Source organism: Petaurus breviceps, unplaced genomic scaffold, assembly GCF_028583685.1.
Source record: "Petaurus breviceps papuanus isolate PSGF00001 unplaced genomic scaffold, PetGlider_PUasm1.0 177, whole genome shotgun sequence".
Classification (NCBI taxonomy): domain Eukaryota; kingdom Metazoa; phylum Chordata; class Mammalia; order Diprotodontia; family Petauridae; genus Petaurus; species Petaurus breviceps.
In genome coordinates, this window is record NW_027185776.1 from 1,519,858 (window position 1) to 1,544,468 (window position 24,611).

Here is a 24,611-nt window from a genome sequence, read left to right on the forward strand (position 1 = left end):
GGAACTCACTATAAGAAAAAGATAAGGCATGTGTGGTATAGTGAAAATAGCACTAGATTTAGAGCAGGAGAACAACAGTTCAAATCATTTCCAATTACCAGATGTGTGATGCTGGACAAGTCATTCAACCTCTCTGGATTTCAGTTTCTTGGTTTAAAAAAAAAAGAGGAGGAAGCTATACTAAATCAGATGTGGGAATGTTGGCCCTAACCCAATTAATCAGAAAATATTTTTAAAATAAATAAAAATGCCACAGAACACAGAAAAGTTACTGTATAGTTCTGTAAGTCAATATGAAGCCCAAAGATCCTTAGGTACAGTCTGGTGACCCCTATTTCTGTCTGAGTTTGTAACCACTGCTCTAGATGAACGCTGAGATCCCTCCCTGCTCTAATATGCAAATAGCGAGGCCTATGTAACTGAATGGAGACATAAGGAACACTTAATATGACACACATAAGAGCAAATGACACTAGGATTCCAGAGGAATGTTAAATATTGTAGGTATTTATGAACAGAATACATACTTTGGTTTCTCATCTTCCTTTTTACTGTCAATGAAGACTTCTGTAGATGTCTCCTTTTCAGAGTCTGTAGCTGAAGAAGATTCACTGTCACTAGATGGCTCATATTTTTTCTTGGTCTTCTTGTGGTGTTGATGTTTTTTCTTTTTCTTTTTTTCTTTCTTCTTTTTCCTACTTGCTTGTTTAAAACTTTTGTGTGTATCACTGCCTTCTGAAAGCTGTGGTCTCAAGGGGCTCCTGCTCAGAAAAATAAATCTTATAATTCTTCTCAAAGAATAATTAAGGGAAATATGAAGAAAAACTAAACAATCACAAATTAAAGGGGGAGAGAAAGACAAGAAATAGTACTTCTACAAATGAAACGAAGAACTTCAAATTAGATATTCTTATAGGATATTTCCCAAGAGATTCTTGGCTAAGTTTATATGGTCTTACAATTAGAGAAAAAAGTAAAGAAGCAAGAGGTTTTAATCAAATGATACGTCCAATTTTGAGCAGACTGTTCTTAATATTTTTAGGTGTACACATCATTAATATGAACCTTTAATCAAAAACAACTAGAGGTTAATTTATCAAATTAAAAAACAGGGTACTCTAAAAAAGCAATATTCTAAGAAGAACATATTCAGTCCTACCTACCTGTCCCCAGTAACATGGCTTTAAAGGCAAAAAACTGGACCTAAGTCTCGTCCATGATTTTCAAAAGGTTAAAGCAGAGAACTATAAACAATTCTTTCTCAAGTTCAGTAGCACAGCTGCTTTACCATTTCTCAATTAATAAAGGCTTGTAGCACTGTATTCACCAGGCACAAGGTGCACTACTCAAGGATCTGAGTTTGTGAGGGGTTTACAAACCCATGTCTGCAGGACAGCTCCATGGAGTTATTTCCATAATCTTCAACAACAGACTTTTAAAACTGGACATACACCTAACAGATTGGCTAACATTACAAAACAGGAAAATGATAAATGTTGGAGAAGATTTGGGAAAATTGGAACACTAATGCATTGCTGGTGGAGCTGTGAATTGATCCAATCATTCTGGAGAGCAATTTGGAACTATTCCCAAAGGGTTATAAAACTGTGCATACCCTTTCATCCAACAATACTACTAGTAGGTCCATATCCCAAAGAGATCATAAAAATGGGCAAAGGACCCACATGAACAAAAATATTTATAGCAGCTCTTTTTGTGGTGGTCAAGTACTGGAAATTGAGGGGATGCCCATCAACTGAGGAATGGCTGAACAAGGTGTGGTATATGAATGTAATGGAATACAACAGTATTTCATAAGAAATGATGAGCAGGCAGATTTCAGAAAAATCTAGAAAGGCTTGCAAGAACTGATGCTGAGTGAATTGGGAAAACCAGGAGAACACTGTACATAATAACAGCAACATTGTACAATGATCACCTTTGATAGATTTAGCTCTTCTTAGCAATGCAACAATCTAAGTCAATTCCAAAAGACTCATGATGGAAAATGCCATTCACTGGATAGACTGAAGAAAGAACCATGGAGTCTGAATGCAGATCGAAGCATATTACTGTTTTTCAATATTTTATTTTCTCTCTTGTGGTTTTTCCCTTTTGTTCTGATTCTTCTTTCACAACATGGCTAATGTGGAAATACATTTAATATGACTGTACATGTATAACATCTATGTCAGATTGCATACTGTCTAGGGATGGGGGGGTGGAGAATTTGGAACTCAAAATCTTATAAAAGCAAATGAAACCTAAAAATAAATTATTTTTTTAAACAGACACAAATTATATATTGGTTTAAAAAAAACCTTTTGTCAGAATTTCATATAACCCAAGAATAGAATGTAAAAGGTGCAACAGCTAATTTTTATGAAAAAAGATAAAAGTAAAATAAGAAACTATATTCATGGTTCCTTCCATTGGTTATAATTCTCCTTTACAACATGACTAATGTGAAAATATGTTTAATATGAATGTACATGTAGAGTCTATATCACACTGCATGCTATCTGGTGGTGGGGGAGAAAATTTGGAACTCAAAATCTTATGGAAGAGAATGCTGAAAACTAAAAATAATTTTTAAAAATTTAAAAAGAGAAAAAAAGGAGCTATCTTAACTCTAAGATTTGAGAGATTATTAAGGAAGTCAGTAAAGATGATTTAAAGAGAATGAAAAGAACAATATCTACAATGTCTGTAACAATATAAATAAAGTCAACATGGCCAGGCAACAAAACTCGGTTCAACTACAACATTTAATTTAGTAGTGCCATACTGACTGTTAAGGCATCCTTTCCTCCTTTGTGTTAATAAATTGATATATTTTTCTGGGGAATGAACCTTGTAAGGAAGGGAGAATGCTTGGAGATTTGTTTGGAAATGTCTGCTGTATCAAAACAATTGTTAACAATGAATATTAAAACAAATAAAGCTACTTAAGAATCATGATACTGACATTTCCCTCCTGGCCTAGTTACAAAGGCACTACCTGTGATTTCATTGCAAAATGGAAGGAGGAGGAGGAGAAAGGAGATGGAAAGAAAAAAGGAAATGTCAGACACTGAGATAAGGGAAATTATAGTTCGTAAAAGAGTAGTATGGTGTTTATTGAAGTTTTTCAAGGAGCTTCATTTAAGCTAAAATGCAGAAGTTCCTTCTTATACTAGTCACAGTGGCAAATAACACAGCATGTAAGAGAAAATCCATTAAGAAAAACGTCAAAGAAAATGCTACCTTGTAAGTAGTTCCTTCTCAGAAGTAAGGGTTGCAATCTCTACAGTATTTTGTTGTAGGGCTGGTAGGTTTCCAGTACAAAAGCTTGGGTTGCTCAACCAGTCTAAATCTACATATGAAGAAGGGAAAAAAAGATCAATTAAATTAGTTCAATATGTTCTAGAAAGAAGGAAATTCAACCAATCAGTTGAATTCCTAATTGACCTAATTCACTGCCAATGTCAGCAAACCATTCCAAACTGTCAAGGATAGCAAAAAGAGTTATGAAAAAATTTTTATTTGGGAGAGGACAGGGTTTTAGCACACAAATATTTAAGACTACAAACAAGGAATAATAACTGTGGGGTTCAGGGAAAGCTTCATATAGGAAGTGGCACTTAAATCCAACCTGAAAAAAGAGGATTTTGAAAGACAGAAAAGAGGATAAAGTGCATTGCACTTTATGTGCTTAATAAATCTTCCTTCTTTCCTTCAGGGCACAGGATTTAAGTGAGGGAGGGCTCTGCAGTCACCAGTCTCATTTTCTCCTCTGGAGCCACCTGGGTCCAGTGTTGAACTATAGACCAGGACATCTGGAAATGGCGCTGGACATAGTGGGAGACTTTGGTCTTTTTAAGCTAAGATCTTTGACAGATGCTCTTGCTGTTGTTGTCTGCCCTTCGTCTTCGAAGAGGACCAAGACATCCATCAAGTCTCTCAGAGAAAGCACAAACAACAACCTCTGTGAGTAGAAAGAGGCGCTGCCCCACTGGGGACCCAACTGGAACCGGCCAGGGGGTCAACACATCTGTTTTCTTTTCTTTCCCTCGGTCCACGTGGGGTACCATACCCTTACCTGCAGGTGGTCTGCCCAAAGGAATGTAAATTTTGATCACAGAAACCTTTTATTTTCCCTCTGAAGGACCAAGCCTTAAACCCAAATCACTCAGGCTCTCACTGACTGACCAACAATAGGTCCCAGGCCAAGCCCTGCTTGGTCACAAGTTTGGGTCCAGATTAGCTCAGAGGAGATGCAAATAGTAATTGTTTAGATTTTGGCCAGAAACCCTAAGGGTCTTCCCCTCCCAGACAATTCTCAACTTCATTTCTTACCTAGCCTTAATCACTGAAAGGGCTTTGCCTCAGTCAAACTGAGACCTGTTAAAGACCTTAGCTTAAAAAGGCCAAGGTCTCCCACTGCATCAGAACCATCTCCAGTCATCTTGATCTGGACCCAGGTGGCTCCAGAGGACAAGATGAGGCTGGTGCACTCTGCACAGCCCTCCCTCACTTGCACATCCCGGCATCAATTCCCCAATGTCACTGCCACTTAAGTGATCTTCCTAAAGCACAGGTCCAATCATATCACTAAACTCCAGTGGCTTTCTATCACCGCCAGGATCAAATATGAAGTCCTGTTTGGCATTCAAAGTCCTTCATAGTTTACCCTCCTACCTTTCCAGTCTTTTTGCCACCTTATTCTTCAACATCTATTTTTCAATCCAGCAATACTGGCCTTTTGGCTGTTTCACAAACAAGATACTCCATCTTTCAGTTATAGACATTTTCTCTAGCTGTCCCCCATCCCTGGAACGCTCTCCCTCCTCAACTCTGCCTACTAACATCTCTGGCTTTCCTTTAAGTCTCATCTCATCTGCTACAGAAAGACTATCCCAGCCCCTCTTAATTCCAGTGCCTTCTCTCTGTAAATATTTCCTATTTATCCTGTATATATTTGTCGTCTCCCTCCTTAGATTGTGAACTCCTTGAGGGCAGGGTCTGTCTTTTGCCTCTTTTTGGTTTCCTGGCACTTAGTTCAGTACCTGGCACATAGTTGGTGCTTAATAAAGCTTTATTGATTGATTGTTTGATTCTTGTGAAAGGAACTCACAATTTTATGAGGCAAAAAGCAGAGATGTGAGAGGGAAAAGTACCAGAAAACAGCCTGACACATCCTCTAGACTTTTGGGAAAACACATTTCAAAGCATCCAGATGAAGGATAGGCAAGACCTAATTACCTACAATCCTATACAGAAATAGGCCCAAGAAGTGTGGGAAGCTCTCAAAAACAGAACTCTGAAAACACGAATAGAAATCATTCCAGTGAGTAAGAAAAATGGCAAAAGTGCTATCTAAAGGACCAGGGGGGTTCCACACGGAACTCACTAGCCAGTTGAGAGTTTTAAAAAGCATAAGATAAAAAACAGGAAAGGTAACAAAGAATTCACACAAGAGGTGGACAGGCCTTTAAATATAGTGCAATAAGAGAAAAAATCCAAAATGAACCAAGGTTGGCAAATAATGCGAAAGCCAACAGAAATGGCTTTTTAAAAAAAATCTCTGAGGAAAGAGAAAAATCAAAGAAAAGACAGGATTCCCACCTAACATAGATGGTTACAGGAATAACAGAGGAGAGTGAGAAGACAGAACTACTTAAGTTTTAGTTTGCTCATTTTGTCTGCCCTGGAGGATGATATTTTGACTAAGAAGGAAGAAAAAAGGTTAAGGGGGAATCAAGATCAAGGTAATCCAGGAGATGGTAAGAGAACTTGCTGCCTGAATAAGTTCAAGTCAACAAAGCTAGACTACATTCTAGGGCACTGAAAGAACTGACATATATGTCTGGTGAGCCGGAGTTATGATCTGTGATCAGTAAGGAATAGGAGAGGAATCACAAGACTGGAGGTGGGCAAATGTTTCCCCAGTTTCCAAAACATATTAAAAGGTACAGGTCTGTAAACCAGGCCCCAACAAGCTGGACTTCTTGAAGGCAGCTAAGTAGCAAAGTAGATAGGATGCAGATTTTGAAGTCAGTAAGACATAATTTCATCCAGGCTGACATTTACTAGCTGTGTGACCCTTCGAGATTCATGTGACCTCTCAAAGCTTCAGTTTTCTCATCTATAAAAAGAGGATAATAAAAGCACCTATCAAACAAGGCTTTTGTGAAAACTGAGTGTAATAACATGTAAAACATTTGCAAACTTTAAAGCACTACATAAATGACTGTTGTTATTCTATTCCTGGCAAAATCCTCAAATATATCATTAAAGAAACAGTTTATGAGCATTTAGAAAGGGAAATGGTAATCACTAAGAGTTAGAATAGGGCAGCTACATGGTGTATTGGATAAAGTTCTGGGCCTGAGGTCAGAAGACCTAAGTTCAAATCCAACCTCAAAAACTTACTAGCTTTGTAACCCTGGGCAAGTCACTTAAACCTGTTTGCCTCAGTTTCCTCAGCTGTAAAAGGGAAACAGCAAATCACTCCAGTATCTTTGTCAAGAAAACCCCGAATAGGGTCACAAAGAGTTGGACATAACTGAAATGACTGAAAAGATTGAACAATAACAACAGAATTAGAATGGCTTCATCTATAATAGGTTATGTCAAACTAACCATATTTCCTTTGTTGACAAGATTACTACACTGGCAGATCCAGAATGCAGTCAACATCTGCGTTCAAGTGAGACATCTAACAAATTCTTTGATGCTCCCTTCTCTATAAGACACAGAAAGTAGGCTATGCATATAATTAGTTTCAGGAATGCTTGAATGATTGGTTCTGAAGAGTAGCCATGAATGGGTAGGTATCAGATTGGAGGAAGTCCCTAGTAGTCAGTGTATCTCCAAGGGTCTAGATCTTGATTGCATGCTGTTCTATATATTTATAGCTTGGATGGAAGCATAGATGGTATGCTTGTCAATTTTCAGTGATATGAAGCTAGGAAGGATAGTTAACTCACTGGATGACAGAATGAAAAATAATCTCAGCAGGCTAGAATGACGGGCTAAATCTAATAAGATAAAATTGAATAGGACTATCACAAGTCCAGGGATACATGCAAAATTCTACATTTAGGCTGAAAAAAATCAACTTCACAAATACATGATGAGGGAGACAGAACAAGACAATAGTTCCTATGGAAAAGAACTGAGGAATTTAATGAACTACAAATTCAAAATGGATCAACAATGTGACATGGCAACAACAACAACAAATCTAATGCTATTCGAGACTGCATTAAGAGAAGCCTGGTGTCTGGAACAAAGGAAGTAAGTTTCACTCTACTCTGCCCAGGGCAGACCACATCTAGAATACTACAATCAGCTCTAGGCATCAAATTTTAAGAAGACTTCAGAAAAGCTGGAGCATTACCAGAGGACAATATGAGGACAGGAAGGACATTAAATACCATACCATATGCAGGTGAATGAAAGAACTAGTAATGTTTAGCCAGGAGAAAAGGTTTAGAACGGACATGGAAGTTATAAAACTTTTTCTTGTTTACCCCAAAGGACAATAAAAAGTTTGCTGTCAATTTGTGCTTAGCCATGTACTGTTTGACATTATTAATGACTTGGAACATAGGTATAGATGGTATGGCATGCTTATTAAATATGAAATGGCACAGAGGGAAAGCTAACACACTAAATTACAGGATCCAAAAAGATCTTGACAATTTACGTCATTACTTGGATTAAAAAAAAAAAACAACTTTATAAAGACAAGATGGAAAAGGCAAAGTTAGCTAGTAGCTCATCTGAAAAAAAAAAAAAAACCACAAGGATTTTCACGTGCTACAAGTCCAATACAAGTCAACAATGTGAAATGGTAATGAAAACATCTCATGAGATCCTAGGTTAAATGAAGGCATAGTGTCCAAAGCCAAGGCAACGACAGTCCTGATATACTCTGCCCTGGTCAGAATGCATCTGCAGTATTATGTTCAGTCCTCATCATTACACATCTGGAAGGATAATGATAAGCTGGAGCACATCCAGAAGGCAATAAGAATGGTAAAAGATCCTTAGATTAAGACATATGAGGTTGGTTGAGGGACCTAAAAAGACTGAGGCCAGATGACAATCAGAGGTAGCCCCAAGGGGAATAGGCTATTTCAGGATCCAGTGGACTTCCCTTAATTGGGAGTCTTCAAGCAAGGACTAGGTGACTACCTGATAAGTATGTTTAATTAAATTCAAGAAGTATTTAACAAAGTAAGCCTTATATACCAGATTCTAGACCCGTGGCTGGACATACAAAGACAAAAACAAAAGTCTTTCACCTCAAGTAGCTTATATGCTTACCACAGAGAGAATTCATATTCATGTTTAGGTTGGACTAGATGGTTTCTGAAGTTATATCCAATTCCTAGATTCTACAATGTGATGATTAACAAAAAATACAAAGTAAGTATCATTTCCTTGGTTTTAGACACTGTATTTCCATGCTATCCTTGCAGAGATGATTGTTTTTAATCAAAGCTCAGGCTTCTACACTGGTATCTTGATGAATGTGGCCCACCATTTCAATCTGTTAAGAAGAATCCTATTTAAATTTCTGTCATTTAACATAATAGCTATCACTTCTATTTTGTGCTCATAAATTTGATAGACATGTCTCTGGTGTCTTCATTGAAGTCATTGACAAAAATGTTGAACAGGACAAAGATGACAAAAGGATCCTAGAACATGCCACTAGATACCACACTCAAGATCAATACTCTATCAGGTAGGACTTGGGCTGGTCCTTGAAAGAAGAGTAGATTTTATGTAATCAAAGTGGGGGAGAGAGGAGAAAGCAGAGTCTAGGCCAAAGTAAAGATGTTAATCAAAGGCACAGAGGTGGAAATACCCATGGTATGTCAGAGAAAATTAATAAGTCACTTTGGTTGGAGTGTACAGACAAGCATTATGTTATAGGTGAGGGAGACACTAATCAGTTGGAGAAGTCAGAGAATGTGAAAAAGGTAGTATCTGAGCTGAACCTCGACAGGATTTTCATAAATGGAAATAAGCGTTTCTGGCCAGTAAGAGGGAAGAAATGACATGGGCAAAGGTTTGGAAATATTATAGGGTAGGTGAATAACTAGCATCAAATGAATGATTCATATTGGGAAGCAGTAGGGGGCTAAGGCTGGAAATGCAGACTGAGCTAGATTGTAAAGAGTTTCCTTGAAGGCCAAACTATAGTCTTGCTCCTCCTGGTAATCAGAAACCACTCAGTATGTAACATGAGAACTGCAGCGTTTTAGGAAGATTAATTTGGTTATAAAATACACACAGACCCGCAAAAGAATGTCTGAGTTGTAATTAAAAGTTCTACATTTTTCTTTTCTTAACTCAAAATAAGAAGAAAGAAGTGCTAAAGTAGTTATAGAAATAGGTTCATGGGGTGAAAATGTTTAAATCCTGCCTTGCCCTTAGTACAAATACACCACCAGCCATGCTCTGCAGGTGCATGAGGCCTAACCAAATTCCGGCAGCAGGGTAGCAATCATTTTAATAAGCTCTGCCTCTTCAGTTCCCAGTACTTCTCACACCATCATAAAATCCCACTGTTATTTTTTACTTTTTTTATGATTCAAAAACTTTTCTTTAATTTATTTAACCTGTATCTACAAAGCTGCTTTTTCTTAATAGGGGCACATGGGAACAACACAATTGTTTGATATAAGGATATTCAAATTGGTGCTCCCTGTTAACAGAACCAAACAATGTACATACAGTACATGGGCCTTTGGCACAAAGAGAAAAGGGACCCAAATGAACAAAGTTCACAATGCTAGATTGGTCTAATATTCATTGAAGGTCTTCTGTGTGTAGGATTAGGAAAAAAGGTATAGCCCCCCAGACTCAAGGTGCATTTAAAAATCACTGGGGCACAAATGTTAAACAGAATTTTTCAACAGAATTTCTTGTAGTCTTTCTAAGTCATTTGCAGGCCCAATGCCTCCTACCCCCTTTTTTTTTTTTTTTCTGAAGTGGTCCCCAGTCCCTATGGTTTAACACCTGGGAAGGTGAATCTGAAAAAAGCTCCTGCTGCTCAGTACCTACTTATTCTCCACCAGAGGTCACAATCATTTCCCCAACAACTTCCTTAGTCAGTCACGAGAGCAAAGAGCTGAAAGGATAAAGAGGTAACAAAACCAACACACAGACCTGAAAAGCCTGGTTTTATGAAAATGTTCCTAATAAGGGAGATGAAGAAGATAAAATTAAGAGAAAGGCACAAGTTAAAACACGATAAAGTCTAATTCTTTTCCAGTTTTTCAAAAGGAACAAGCAAAGCTTTAAGGATGCAATTAAGGCATATGGTCCCCCATATGGGACCATGAGAGAAATAGTTTGTGAAGAAGTTAGACTAGGGTAATTGGAGCTAGACCTTTTGGGTTTTCAAGCTTTTCATCAACGACTTGCTCTGTGCACTTCAGTAAAGTGAAATAACCTCCTGGTGCTTCAGAGTCATTCAAAAGCAGTTATATTCATTGTTATACTCCCTTATCATTCTAAGCTAGTATAGAAATAGGTATTTAATGCAATTTGAAGCATACTTTTTTTTACTTTATTTTTCTTGGCTTTGTGTTTTCTTTCGCATGGCTAATATGAAAATATGTCTTACATGACTTCACATGTATAATTAATATTATTTGCCTTTTCAAGGGGTGGGGGAGAGGCAAGACGGAGAGAATTTAGAATTCAAAATTTTGAAATATGAATGTTAAAAAAATTGTGGGAAATATCTAACAAATAAATATATTTTTTAAATGAAAAAAAAAAATGAATACTTAAGATCCTAAAATGTCAGAGCTGAAAAGAACCATTAAAGACTATCTCCAGTACAACCCAGTTCACTTTTATAACCTAGAGGTGAAGGGAAATGACTTACTTCAAGTCATACTGAGATTAAGAACAAAGCCCAAACTGACTTCAGGAACCATAGCCACACTCTCAAAAGTGCCTTGAGATCTTCAAATGAAAGGCATTGTAACCTTGCTTATTTTATTCATTCATTCAAAAATCATTTATTAAGTGCTTACTATATATTAAACAAAGACAAAAAAAAGTTATTTTCAAGCAGCTTACATTCTGGGGGAAGGCATACAATATTGCACACAGTTAAATACAAAATACATACAAAGAATATATAAAACAACATGGGGGGGGAGAATCCAGTAGGAGGTGGCATTTGAGCTGAGTTTTGAATGATGTAAAGAGTTGTAAAAGATGAAGGTGATGAGGAAGTATATTCCAAGTATTAGGAAGTTTGTGTATGAAGGCATGGAGGGAGAGGAGAAGGCGAAAGGAGAAAGAAAGAGAGAGAGAGAGACAGAGAGGGAGAGAGAGAGAAAACGTGGCCTATACATAGAGCAAGTCGGCCAATTTCCCCAGAAGCCAGAATTCATGATAAAAAGAAATAAACCTGGAAAGGACAGCTGGAACCAGACTGTGAAAGGTTTAAAATGCCAAATAGAGAGGTCTGTATTTTACTCTAGAGGTAAGAGAAAGTGACTGGAGCTTCTTGATCACAGTCAGGCCAGTACTTTATGACTACCTGGCAGCTATATGAAAAATAGATTGGAGAGGGAAGAGGCTGGAAGCAGGGAAAGCAATTAAAAGCCCACTGCAGTAGGGCAGGTGGGGACTGGTGAGAAGCTAATCTAAGGTGGTGGTCACAAGCAGAAGGATGTGGAAAAATATGGAAATAAACTCAAAAAGATCTGGCAACTAATTAGACAAGAGGGTTGAAGGACTGGGAAGAGTGGAGAATAACTCATGCTGAGAACCTAAGTGGCTGGAAGGATGGTGGTTCCCTCAACAATGAAAGGGAAATTGGAAGAAAAGAAGGTTTAGGAGTAAAGATAATGAGTTCTGTTTTGGACATACTGAGTTTGAGATCCCTATAGTACATCCAGTTAGAGGCACCTAATTAATAGGTGATGCAAGACTGGAGGTCAGCTGAGAGATTATAGTCAACTGTATACAGATAATAGCAGAAGAGCAGAACCCAAGGGAAAGTCTCCACTATTCAGTTTTTTATTCCTAACCTTACTGTTAATTTAATTTTTCATGATCACTTCAATTCTAATTGAAGCCTGGAAGATGTTATTTGAAATTAAGAGATGCCTCACTGAAATCAGATGATGGAATCCTCTTTTGTCCTCATATCATTTTCAAGTATACAAATGAAATAAAATATCTATTTAGATAGTTGTGCAAATACTGAGCAGGATGTTACATATTAGTCAAAAAGCCCACTGGGATACCAGATGTCTAAATCACAGCTTAGAAGGAGGAATCTGACTGGCTGGCAAATATTCTTACCCTGTAGGCAAAATGAATGGACAGGCTAAAACTTGCTAGGCAATTAACACTCTTTCATATTATTTTACCACACACATTCAGGGAAAGAAACTGGGTAGAAACAACACATGGGAAACCATTTCTGCCCTTCTGCCTAACAAAGAACAAGCAGGTATCTAGAAAAATTAAAGATTAAGGCATGCTTGTCACTTTGTATTTCTAATGTAATTTTACAGGAAATAATACAGTGACTCATTACCTGAATACTTTAACTCTGAAATACTTTTGTCAAGTCTTTATTATGTAACTAAACTCTCCCACAATGGTGAATGTGCTTTAATTCAATTACAATGTGGACAGATGGAAGAATTACCATGAACAGTTTCAAATTTAAAAGCAAATCTTGAACTAAACTTTGCTAAAAAAAAAAAACAAAACTAAGAACTTTTGAATTCATACAACATTGTTATTAAAGAACATTAGTTTAGGTTTTTTTAAACTTATTTGTTGGCTGATAGGTAAGCCATATCCGAAGATAAAAACAAACAAATATTAAGGTGATATATAATTTACTAAAGAATAAGGTAAGCTCTCCTAGATCTCCAACTCTTGACAAAGGATCACAGGGCAAATAACCATGCTTACAAATAACCTAAATAAGTGCAGAGAAGATCAAAATATAAAAAAATCAATAAGATAAATTACATTGTATAGTATCTTATGGTTTATAAAAGGTTTTCCTCACAACCCTAGGAGGTATGTCATACATTTCGTAGTATTTACATTTGACAGAGATAAAATCTAAGGTTCAGAAAAGTCAAGTGTCTTGTCCAAGGTTACACAGTTGACAGAGAGGAAACTGAAACTCTAATCTCCTGAATTTTTCAAAGCCCAGGATTTTTCCTACCACACTACATTGCCTATGAATTACAAAATACAAAAACAAGAAGTCAACATTGTAGAGAGGTAACCTATGATCTTAATGAATTTTGCTCAGCATACCAAAGCTGACTTCAGAAAGAAGTCAACAAAAATGTAACCACCTTAAAATCTGAATAGCTCACATTTACATAGCACTTCATAGTAATAAAATATTTTATATACGTTGTCTCATGTTTTTCAAACTGATCAGTGAGGCAGGAGGGTTATTTTATATTTCATTTCCACCCCAATTTTATGTGTAGGGAAACTAAGGCTCAGAGAGGTTAACAGACTCGCCCAAGGCCACAGAGCTATTAAATCGTGGACCAGAGACTTAAACATCTGAACTCCCAGTACCAGACTCTTCCAATTTGTCCCATTTGAGTGATGATCAAGCACAAGACTCAAGATTTTTGTTTTCTGGTTTCAGCATTCTGGTTTTCATAGTGAGCTACAGGTAAGAATCCCACTTCTGATACAACTGCTCTTAAAGAGACAAATGTGGTAAAGTGAGATGAAAATCAGGAGACCTGGGTTCCAAACGCAGACTCTGCCACTTGTTGAATAACCTTGGGCAAATCACTTGAAACAGAGGTTTATCTGTCTAATCTACAAAAATACATTTACCAATATATAAATGATTTACTTCACAGACTTCTTTGGAGGATCAAGTAAAAATATGCAAATGTGAATTGCAATTGGTATTATGAAGACTGTTCAGTGATGCAACCATTCTGGAGAGCAGTTTGGAACTATGCTAGGTTTATATTCCAAAAAGATCCCCCCAAAAATACAAAAATATTTATAGCAGCTCTTCTTGTGGGGGCAAAGAATTGGAAATTAAGGGGATACCCATCAACTGGGGAATGAATGAATAAACTGTGGTATATGAATGTGATGGAATATTACCGTGCTATAAGATATGATAAGTAAGTCTGACAGCAGATTTAAGAAAAACCTGGAAAGACTTACATGAACTGATGTAAAGTAAGTGAGCAAAACCAGATTAATACACAGTAATATTGTGTGATAACAAAATATGAATGATTTAGCCATTCTCCACAATACACAGAAAATGCTATTTACCTCCAGAGAAAGAATTGATGGAGTCTGAATACAGATTAAAGCATACTATTTTCACTTCATTTTTTTAATGTTTTTTTTTTCCTTTTGGTCTTCTTTCACAACATGACTAAAAGGGAAATATGTTTTACAGGACTGCACATATATAGCCTATATCAAATTGCTTTCTGTCTTAGGGAGGGGACAGGTGAGGGAAAGAGGGAAAAAACTGAGAATTCAAAATAAATCTTTTTCAGTGAGGGGCAGTTAGGTGGCGAGTGGAAAGAGCACCACCCCTGGATCCAGGAGGACCTCAGTTCAAAGCTCACCTCAGACACTTATCAGCTGTGGGATCCCCTGGGCAAGGCACTTAACCCTGAATGCCTCCAAAAAAATCAATGTTAAAATTTGTTTTTACATGTAATTGGAAACATTAAAATACTATTTAAAAATACCTATACTTGGCAAAGGGGGGGAAAATTTGTTCAGAATACAGTACAAAGGTATAGAACATATACAGGAGCATTGATTATGTCAGGTCAAAGAGTTACAATGATGTAGGAGGCAATACACTGAACTGGGAACAATGAAAACTAGTTTTGGCTTTGCTCTGTGACGCTGAGCAAGTCATTTTATCCTTAGTTTCCTTGTATGTAATATAACAACATTGGACTAGATAGTTTTAAGTACCCTCACAGTTCAATTCAACAAATATTTATCAATCACCTTCTCTGCAGTTTGGAGAGATACAAAGATTAAATATTTGTACTATCTACTTCACAAAAGTTGTCAGGTTAGAATGAAATAAAGTGAAGCACTTTGTAGAGAATAAACTTTCAAATATGAACTACTTATTATTATTATTACTACTACTACTAAAAGGGGAAACATAACCTTCAAGTTCCCAGTTCTAAGCTCTAAGGCTTTAAGCTATAGAACAAGTGTGGATCAACATAGGCATTTCCTCACCAAAAATTCCCTATGTCAAAGAAATCACAGGTAAGGACAAAAAGAAGAAAAAAAAATTATTACAATACAGTCCCTAACCACAGAATTTGCAATTTAGTGGACAGTGCAGCACAAACACAAATAAATATTATTCAAGATAACTGAGATAAATGCACAAGAGATATTTAATTTAATATTTTTTTCTACATAAAAGTAGTGGAAAATATATTGGCCTTGTGTCAGCTCTGGGTTCTGAGCACCATTGTTCCACTTACCAGCTTTGTACCTTGGATAAATCACTTAATCTGAGTCTTAATGTTTTCATTTGTAAAATGGGGATAATACTTGCACAACCTACTTCCAAAGGCTGTTATGAGGGAACTACTTAGTAGACCATTAAAGCACTACAGAAATGTGAATTATTAATAAGTGGAAATATAAGCTCAAATCTATTTTTACCATTATTGAGATCTAAACTCTTAACATCATCATTTATTCTTAATAGAAATATAAACATACACTTAATCCTCTCTTTGAATTTTGGCTTTTCAAATCCCAACTTTCTTATCACTTTGATTTCATCCTATCTTCTCTTTACTATTATTTCCATCTTTCACCCAATTCTGTCCAGAACTTCATTTGCTAGACAAATCAAGAAAATCCTCATTGTTTTTTTAATTTACAAAGGCAAAAGCTAATGTACATCCTTAATTCAACTGAACATGGTAATATAAGTACAGAAGCATAGAAGTGTAAATATACATACATAGGTTAAGTATAATGAAATGCAGAAAGCAATGAAGGCAAAAGAACTGTCCAAGCCAGTTGTTCTAGGAAAGTCTAAACTGGAGAGAATACTGTCATGTGGTGAAACAGTTCTCAGTGTGGTCCTTGAGGTGGTCCCAGAGACCCTTTCAGAAAGTATACAAAGTCAAAATTATTCTCAAAATAATACTAAGTGGTTATCTATTAAAATAGTACTCTTTTCTCCAACTATCTATCTGTGTAAGGGCAGATTTTCTTCATATACTTTAACTAAAACAATATATATGGCAACACATTAAATGCAGTAGATGAGAATTCAGTGGTCTTTCTATTATGACAGACTTTAAAAAGATTTGTAAAAATATGTAGAACAATGGCACTCTTCTCACTAAACTTTGTTTTAGAAAATGCAAATCTTTTTTTGGCCAACCTATATATTTTTCGTCTTAAAAATGTTATATTAATATGTAATGTGGTTACTGTTGTCATTTTAAATGAATTGAATATTTTTAAAAAATCTATCAGTTTTCATTTCTAATATAGTAAATATTGATCACTCTAATTCACATAAATAACATTTCCTTTGGTTCTCAGAAATTTTTAAGAGCCTAAAGGAAAATTTTTTTTAAGAGTGTAAGAAGGGGCAGCTAGATGGTGAAGTGAATGGAACACCGACCCTGGAGTCAAGAGGACCCCAGTTCAAATCCAACGTCACATACACTTAACTAGCTGTGCGACCTTGGGCAAGTCACTTAACCCCAATTGCCCTGCCTTCCCCCCTCCAAAAAAAAAAGAGTGTAAGGAAAGAAGAGGGTCTTGAGACTTAAAAGTTTGAGAACCACTGATCTGGAGAAAATGTTTTGTCTTTTACCAAGACAATCAACAAGCATTTATTAAGCACCCACTACGTGCCAGCTACTGTGCTGGTACTGGGAACACAAAGAAAACTAAATCACACACTCTAAGTGTGATTTTAACATTAAAAGCTAAAAGGGCCCTGTCTTTGGTAGTAGTAGCAGTAATAGTAACAAAACATAGTAGGCAAAAACAACGAAGCCCCCGTGCCCCCAAGTCTGGAGCATCCACCATCCACATGCCGACCTCCCCCAACTCTTCCAGCACCCACCCCGCTTCATCCCTGCTACTAGGGACACAGACCCTCTGCCTTCTCATCAAGCCCACGCAGAATTCCAGGGAGAACCTAGGCGCCTTTCCCAGAAGGCTTTGCTCCGCCGCGGGGCATGTCGGGAGAGTCGAACTAAACAAGGCATCCCGGTCGCCCCGGGCTGGACCAGCGGTGACGCCCTCCACCCCACCCAAACCCTCGGCCTGCTCAAGCCCTTACCCCTCCTTGAGCTACCACCAGCAGAGGACTCAGGGGTAGCGCTAACGCCGGCGAAAGCTGGGAACAGCGCCATGGTTCCGGTCCAGGGCCGCCGGCCCCGCCTCCGTAACACACACGGAAGGGGAAACGCCAGGTGTCAAGCAGTGAGCATGCGTCGGCTCGGGCGCGGGGCATTGTGGGAGACGTAGTCTCTTGGCGCTGTGTCTCAGCCAAGCGGGTGTTTGTAAGGTAGTACGTCCTAGATTTCAAGCGGCGAGGGTCCTCCAGGCCACCCAGACTAACCTCGTTTTACAGTATCTTCAAAACGAGGCCCAAAGAATAACTTGCCTAAGGTCACACAAGTCAAATCAAAAAGCACTGCTTAAGCTTTAAAAGCCAAACGGTAGATTTTGTGTTTGATCCTTAAGGTAACAGCGAGCCACTGAAGGAGTTAGATGAATGAGGGGATGACATGGTCATACCTGCACTAATTTGACTCTGAGTAGTGGAGGATGGACAGGAATAGAGAGGGAACTACCGCACGCAGACACACCAAAGGCTGTGATGGGACCAAGGTCATGTCAGTGTCACAGGAGAAGAGGGGTCATCTAGGAGGGATGTTATGGAGGCATAATGGATAGGAGCTAAGTGACACAGCTAATAAACACATCTAAGTGAAAGAATGTGACTTTGAACCCAGGACCATTAAGTCCAAATCCACTTTTCTTTGGAGGGTATTTCTCTTTCTTTCTCTTTCTGTCACACACACACACACACACACACACACACACACCCTTTTAAAGGTTGGGAAACTAAGACTCAGGGAATCCAAATTAACATGGGTATTAAACAACAGAGTTAAGGCTGGAACCCACTTCCTCTACTTCTATGTTTAATGCTTGCTAATACACAAGGAAAAATCAGCTATGCTAGGTTTTTCACAATGGAAGACATAACTGTGTAACCTGTTATGTAAATACATCTTTGATTTTTCTATCACCAAATCCTTTTGGTTGCCAATTCTTGTTAATTCCAGTTCTGCAATATTTCTGCATCCCTTCCTTTTCAATTCACTCATACAGCTACAACCCTACTTCAGAGCCTGTTCATCTCTCACCTGGACTATTGTAATAGTTGATTTTAACGGGTTTTCCTCTCTGCTTTCTCCCTCCTCTCCAATCTATACATAACTTTCAACTCTATATTAGCAGGGATAGCTTTTTTTTTTTTACGCTGAGCCCAATTTTGCTGTGTATAGGTCTTATCCCCTTATTAAATTGTAGACTTCTTGCAAGATGGAACTGTTATAGTTATCCTTTTATCTCAAGACTGCACATACCAGAAAAGGGGGTCTTAACTTGGGTTGGTGAACTTGGTTTTTCCTCATATTTTGATAACTATACTTCAATTTAACTGGTTTTCTTTTTAATCCTATGTATGGTATGATCTTGTACATTTAAAAACACTATTAGGAGAAGGCTTGATCCACAGACTTCACCTGACTTCCAAAGGTCTCCATGACCCAAAAAAGGATAAGTATGTCTTTACTAGATTATGATGAACATACATGAATTGAATATGTAATAACAGCCTACCCATCTTTTAAGTACCAAGATCAAATCTTCCTTATCTGAGAAGATTTTCCCAGTCCCAAATATTCTCTCCCTCTGGCGCTGGCACTTATCCTATGGTACGCTGTAGTATTAGTTTTATGTCAACATTATCAACAAATGTTTAACAAGTATTTCCCATGTGCAGAAGCTAAGTGCCAAATGAGTAGGAGAAAGAGGTGTTATAGGAGTATAGAAGATGAAGATATCATGGTGAAATAGAGCATTTAGGAATGGTTTCACTGAAGAGTTAGCCATTGAGGTAGACCTTGAAAAAGAGGTGTAATTAGATAATTAGAAAGAGAAGAAGGTATTCTACCAAGGAGAAAGATGCGAATAAATTCTCAGAAATACACATGGTATTTTGTCTGGGAGAAAATAAGTAAACCAGTTTGCCCAAAGTAGAACATTTAAGGGAAATGGGAATCATACTCCATGGATTGTCACACACAGGGCTATGCTGCCTGCTCCCAACAAACCACATGTGCTGAGTCAAAACTGAAGGACTCATACCCTTTGAGATGATGAAATAGTCTTCTTATTGGGGCCATATTCTTGCAACAGCAGTGGGTGAAGGGGTGTATCAGTTTTTTAAAGAGAAATAGATTCTGGCTTGTTCACTTCTTTTCTGTCTCTGCAATACATGACAAGTAGTTCTCTCTGAGTTTCCCATGAGGCAGGGGGAGGGAGAGACTTGCTCTTTCCCCTATCTCAACACAAATGGCACACTTCTAGCACATGGCAGCTAAAATATATGCATTGGTTTACGAGAGCCTGATACTCCATCTCAGATCCTTTGTTTCTTCTTTTGTTTTCTGTTTTCTTCCCTGAGAATAGGTCACTGTATAGTAATTTTGAGGTGGACTCATTTCGTCTTGGAGGCAACCTTATGAGTATGGGAGGTTGGAAACCCTGGGTCCCTCAGTTAGATTTGACTTGCAGCAAGAGGAGTTTCTGCACTGGACAAGTGACCACCAAAAGGCAGAGGAGCTCATTTCCTGGCCTAGCTTGTTAGAAGACATAGACCTGGATGGAGCTGTTTGAACAGTGCGAAACTGGGATTAAATGTGGAAATGCCAATTTAGCAGTTCCACAACCTTCTTTATTTCTTGGCAGTTTAAAGTCTTTACTTCCCAGGAAAATATAAATATACTTCAGTTAATGTTTACTGTTTTTATTCTCTTATCAATGCACATTTGAGTTCCTTGTGTTTATCATTTCTTTTGGGTGGAGGAAATAAATAATTGTCACAAAAATTATTTAGAACTCTTATGCTCATCTTCTTTTGGGAGACCTTAGATATGAGCCAAACTTAAGCTTTAAGAAACTTTTACAAGGTTTTGCAGAATATAGTAAAGAGGTAAAGAGTGGGGAAAAAAAGGGACCAAATATTTCTCATTAAATATTAAATTCTTCCAGGATTATAACTAGTCATCACGTGTGGGCCCAGAACAGAAGGGATCTTTATTGAAGGAGAGAACACAGTACTCCAGCCCCTTTGTTCCTCAATTGTTCTTATTATAAGGTAAATATTATATGCTGAGATAAAGTTTATAAACAGTGGGTTCTTAATCTTATTTATGTCATGGACTCCATTAACAGTCTGGTGAAGTCTGTGGACCTCAAAATAATATTTTTAAATGGATGAAATGAAACATATAGCATTACAAAGAAAGCCAATTATATTGAAATACAGTTATATAAGTGTGTGTGTTTAAACTAGTTTCATGGTTCCCAAGTTAAGAATCCCTATAATAGGGGCAGCTAGGTGGCACAGTGAATAGAGCACTGGCCCTGGAGTCAGGAGGACCTGAGTTCAAATCCAGCCTCAGACACTTGACCCTAGCTGTGTGGCCTTGGGCAAGTCACTTAGCCCCAACTGCCTTGCCCTTTCCCCCTCAAAAAAAAAAAGAATCCCTAGAATATAGAGGGTAGTTGGAGCTAAACTATGTATTGCTTTGAATATGTGCCTAAGGAATTAAAGTGTAGGTAACAAAAAGCCCTCGAAGATTACTGAGCAAAGAATAGCATGGGCAAAACAATTTTTTAGTAAGATAAATCTGGTATTTTTCCATAAATTGGCTTGGAGGAGATAGATTAGAATAGAGAGGTCAATTGGGAAAGATTTGTGAACTCCTTGGGGGCAGCAACCATGTCTTGGTTTTTATCTTTTTCGGAGTTTTGCACATAGTGGGAATTTAATAAATAGTTATTGGATTTGTGGGGATTGGAGAATGGAAGAATCAAGATGACTCTAAGGCTGCAAGCTTGAATGAATGAGAAAGTGGTGATTCCATGAGGAGAGACAGAAAAGTTGAGAAGGTAAGAAAATCTGTGAGAAAAGATTATGAGTTCAGCTTTAAATATGTTGTTTGAAGAACATCTACAGAAATACCTAGCAATAAGTTAAAGATGCAGACGGGAGCAGTGGGGCATGACTACTTAGACTGGAGTCACCTGAGTAAAATAATTGAAGCAATGAGAGATAATGAAATCTCTGAGGGAGAGAGCATAAAGAGAAGATGGAAGAGGAGAGCCCTGAGTGTTTATAAGAAGGTGTGAGAAGCAGAGTCAATGATGGAGAAAAAGGATGAGCTAGAGAGGTAATGGATGGGTGAAAGATAAATGAAGACAGAAAACTTCACAAAAGCTGCCTGGAAAGGTAATGAGATCTTCACCACTGGAGGTTTTCAAGAGAAGGCTAGATTGGATTCCATTCAGTAAACATTTATTGAGTACCTTCTATCTTCAAGGCACCAAGCTATTTAATGTGAACACAAATTATGCTCTCAAGGTACATAATCCATTGGGTGTTTATAACATTAACGCAGGTAAGTAACTAAAGATGTAAATATGAAGTAATCTTAAGAGGGAGAGAGGATGTTAATAAATAGTGGGATCAGGAAAGACTGCTTGTAAAGGGGTGCTATTTGAACTATGCCTTGACTGAAACAAGGGATTCTATGAAGATGAGGTGGGGAGGGAGTACATTCCAAACCTGGGGGAACTCTTGAAAAGGCATGTGTGTGGGAGACAGGATATCATGGGCAGGAAACATCAAACTGTCCAATTTGACTAGAGAGTAAGTGAAGAAGAATATTTCCAAAAGGACTTTGAAGATGACAGATATGTACAAATCCAGTCAATCAATCAATAAACATTAAGTGCTAATTAAGTGACTGTTCTATGTCAGGCACAAGGTTAAGTGCTGGGAATACAAAGACAAAAGTGAAAGTACTTGCATGTCAAGAATTTACATTTTGGTGCAGAACAGCAAGTAGATCAATAAGGCTGAACTGCAGAGTGCATAGAGGGTAATAAGATATAAAAATACCAGAAAAGAAGGAAAGCCCAAGTAGCAAAAAGCCTTCAATACAAAACAAAAAAAATTGTATATGATTCTAGAGGTATTAGAGAACTATTAGAATGTACTGGGGGCAGGTAGGTGTCACAGTGGACAGAACACTGGGTGTGGAATCAAGAAGACTCCTCTTCATGAGTTCAAATCTAGCCTTAGAAATGTACTAGCTGTGTGACCCTGGGCAAGTCACTTAATTCTGCTTCATTTCCTCATCTGTAAAATGAGTTGGAGAAGGAAAAAGCAAATCACTCCAATATCTTTGCTAAGAAAACCCCAAATGGGCTCAAGAAGAGTTGGACTTGACTAAACAACAACAAAGAGTGTATTGACAACAAAAAGTGTATTGACATGGCCAAAATCTGTGCTTTAAGGAAATTATTTTAGAGTGGAGTGGGAAAAAGTTTGAGGCACAAATACCAAGTAGGAGGCTTGAGGTGATGAGGCCCCTAACTAGGGTGTGATGATTGTGAAAGTGAAGGAATCTATGTGAGAAATGTGGCGATATTGATTAGAAGATTTGGGATTGATAAGATATTTGCAGTGAGTAGGAGGGAGGAGTTGAATTACATCAGTCTTGTAAATTTAGATGACTTAAAAGAATATCCATCAACTGAGATATTTATATTTAGCACAGCTCCTGGCACATAGTGGGTACTTAATATAAATGCTAACAAGGATATTCGTGACCTTGGCACTTCAGAGAATTTCAGAAGAGGAGTAGATTTGGAGGGAAAGAGAATGAACCCTGGCCGAGTCACTCAGCCTCTTAGAGCTCGAGGCAACCCTTTAATTCTGTATGTTGCAGAGAAGGAGCTAACTTGCATCACTTGCAGGAATTCTCTCACCTAGGAGTTCTTTATACCAATGAAATCATAGGACCGCTCCCTACTACCTAAATTTGAGATGCCTACTTGATAGTCAGATTATGAAGGGCCTTAAAGATCAGGCTGAGGAATTTTTTATATTAACCTGGAGGCAATTTTCCTTGTTTTACTTTTCTTCTTTTTTTTTAATGCCCAATGCCTAGTACAGAAACGTAGACTTTAATGTATTATAAAGGAAATTCATGTTTCAGGCGAGGGGTTAGACTAGATGACTTCTGACATACTTTCCAATTCTAGCATATTTTCAAAATGAAAGAGTAGAAAAATGTATTGAATGCAAGACAGAGAGCAAAAAAAATAAGGATTGAGAAAAAGGCCTGTACCAAGTTTGTGTCAATGCATTTGCATTGAGAAGTCATTGATGACATTGTAGAGATTCGTATCAATAGAGGTATGTAGGTGAAAACCAGACTGTAGTTGATTAAGAAATGATTATTAAGAAACTGGAAAAATAAATGCAAACTATGCTTTCTAGAAGTTGAGCAAAAGTAGAAAAATAGAGCACAGTGCAAAGGAATGATAAAGTTAAGGTCACATTTTTTTTCAAGATAGAAAAGCTATACTTGGGGCAGCTAGGAGGCACAGTGAAGTGGCACAGGTAGGCACCAGCCCTAGAGTCAGAAGGACCTGAGTTCAAATCCGGACCTCAGACATTTCACATTTACTAGCTATGTGACCTTGGGCAAGTCATTTAAAGCCAATTGCCCTGCCTTCCCCTCGCCAAAAAGACCAGAAAAAAAAAAAAGCTGTACTAGACAAATTGGCAGTGCTAGAGACAGAGTAGAAAGAATACTACCCTCAAGAAAATTATAAAGGAGGGTAAGACACATCCGCAGATAAGTGTGATATAAAGTAAAATGTGATCATAATAAAAGAAAGGTCTAGAAAATGTTCTTTAAAGTACCTGAGAAGGGAAAAATAACTTTTAAGTTGGGGGGATTAGGGATGACTTTGTGGAGGGGGTTCTCTCTGAACTGGACCTTGAAGAAAGAAAAGGATTTCAAACAGGCATAGATAAGAAAGCACATTTCAGGTATGGAGGACAGTCTACCAGAATTTAGAGAGAAGGGAGAATTTAGAACAAAGTCAAGAAACAACTAGTAGTCTAATATGGCTAGAACATAAAGTGTGTGATGGAAAGTAGGGTGAAATGAGGCTGGAAATTTATGTTAGGGCCAGATTTTGGAGGACCTTAACACCAGGCTCAAGAGTTTGTATTTTACCCAGCAGGCAGTAGTAAAACATGGTTTTTGAGTAGATGAATTCCATGATTACCTTATGCAAAAGGAAGATTATTTTGGCATATGCAGGAAGATTGGAGAGAGGAAAAATTAGAGTCAGGGACACCAGTTAATAGAATACTACAGTTGTCTAGGCAAAAGGTAATTAGGGTTGTGAAGAAAGTATTTTGGAAACTATGACAC

At 37.7% G+C, this 24,611-nt stretch overlaps 1 protein-coding gene across 2 annotated transcripts in view; it reads right to left on the reverse strand.

Moving 5' to 3' along the window:
• Positions 1–17,546, reverse strand: part of NRDE2 (NRDE-2, necessary for RNA interference, domain containing) — a 68,239-nt gene extending 50,693 nt beyond the window's left edge. The window contains exons 1-3 of one of the 2 annotated variants that reach the window (XM_069085984.1): positions 17,354–17,546; positions 3,247–3,355; positions 528–761 (exon numbers count right to left, since the gene is read on the reverse strand). In XM_069085984.1, coding sequence (XP_068942085.1) covers positions 528–761; positions 3,247–3,355; positions 17,354–17,426 — 416 coding nt within the window. In that variant the 5' untranslated portion in view covers positions 17,427–17,546. The remainder of the gene's footprint in view (positions 1–527; positions 762–3,246; positions 3,356–17,353) is intronic. The other variant, XM_069085985.1, reaches the window with a different exon arrangement.
• Between the last annotated feature and the right edge of the window lie 7,065 nt (positions 17,547–24,611).